The sequence below is a fragment of the Orycteropus afer genome, unplaced genomic scaffold, assembly GCF_000298275.1.
Source record: "Orycteropus afer afer isolate SDZICR_OR568_19922 unplaced genomic scaffold, OryAfe1.0 scaffold01153, whole genome shotgun sequence".
NCBI classification, from domain to species: Eukaryota; Metazoa; Chordata; class Mammalia; order Tubulidentata; family Orycteropodidae; genus Orycteropus; species Orycteropus afer.
In genome coordinates this window covers 106,796-107,782 of record NW_006922740.1, presented here as the reverse complement: position 1 = coordinate 107,782, position 987 = coordinate 106,796, and the positions used below count along the sequence as shown (strand labels likewise).

Below are 987 nucleotides of genomic sequence, written 5' to 3'. Positions count from 1 at the left end.
TTTAGAAATGAGTGACTTAGTATAAGTTCTCACAGATCAGAGAATTACTTTATCTTTCAATAGATATTCCATTTGAGGAATGAAGGAACAACTGAAAATTCTTATGGTTACTTCTACATCAGAAATCTCATTGTAAATGAAAGCTTCTAAAAAATAATTTCAGGTGGAGTTAACAGATATGTATTGATCACCTACTAAAAACAGGTATTCTGCTATTTTTTTTCTAATAGGAAAAAAATTAGACCCTGAAGAAAAGTCCATTTTTATTTATCCACATTACTTTTTTAATTTCATGAACACAAAGGCCTGATCTGTATTCATGACAACTCTTTTCAGAGCGTCCTTCACCTCCTTGTTCCGGAGGCTGTAGATCAAAGGGTTCACCATGGGGATGATCACGGTGTAGAAGACGGAGGCCATCTTGTCTGTGTCCAGGGAGTGGTTTGAGCTGGGCTGCAAGTACATAAAGATCAGGGTCCCGTAGAAAATGGTGACTGCCAGCATGTGGGAGCCACACGTAGAGAAGGCCTTGCGTCTTCCCTCTGCAGAACGCATCCTCAGGATGGCAGAAATAATGTGCATGTAGGAGACAAAGACAATGAGAAGGGAGGAAATGAACATGATACCTGCACAGGCAAAAATCCACAGCTGTTTGGAGCGGGTGTCTGAGCAAGTCAGCCTGAGGAGCGGCATATCATCACAATAGAAATGATTGATGGTGTTGGAATGGCAATAAGACAGACGGAAGGTGAGGATGGTATGAAATAGTGCAACCAAGAAACTATAGCTGTAGGGGACCGCTACAAGCTGAAGGCAGATTCCTTGGGACATTACAACCATATACAGCAGTGGGTTACAAATGGCCACGTATCGGTCATAGGCCATGGAGGCCAGTAGCAAGCACTCAGCTGTCATGAAAGCCAGGAAGCAGCCTAACTGAGCAGCACACGCGTTGAAGGAGATAACATTTTGTTTGTACAAGAAATT

At 42.4% G+C, this 987-nt stretch overlaps 1 protein-coding gene across 1 annotated transcript; it reads right to left on the bottom strand.

Annotated features, from left to right (window-relative positions):
• Positions 1 to 276: 276 nt before the first annotated feature.
• Positions 277 to 981, bottom strand: LOC103212902 (olfactory receptor 1044; the record flags this gene model as incomplete). Its single annotated transcript, XM_007958824.1, has 1 exon — positions 277 to 981. A coding segment is annotated over one exon (705 nt), but the record flags the coding sequence as incomplete, so codon positions are not given.
• Between the last annotated feature and the right edge of the window lie 6 nt (positions 982 to 987).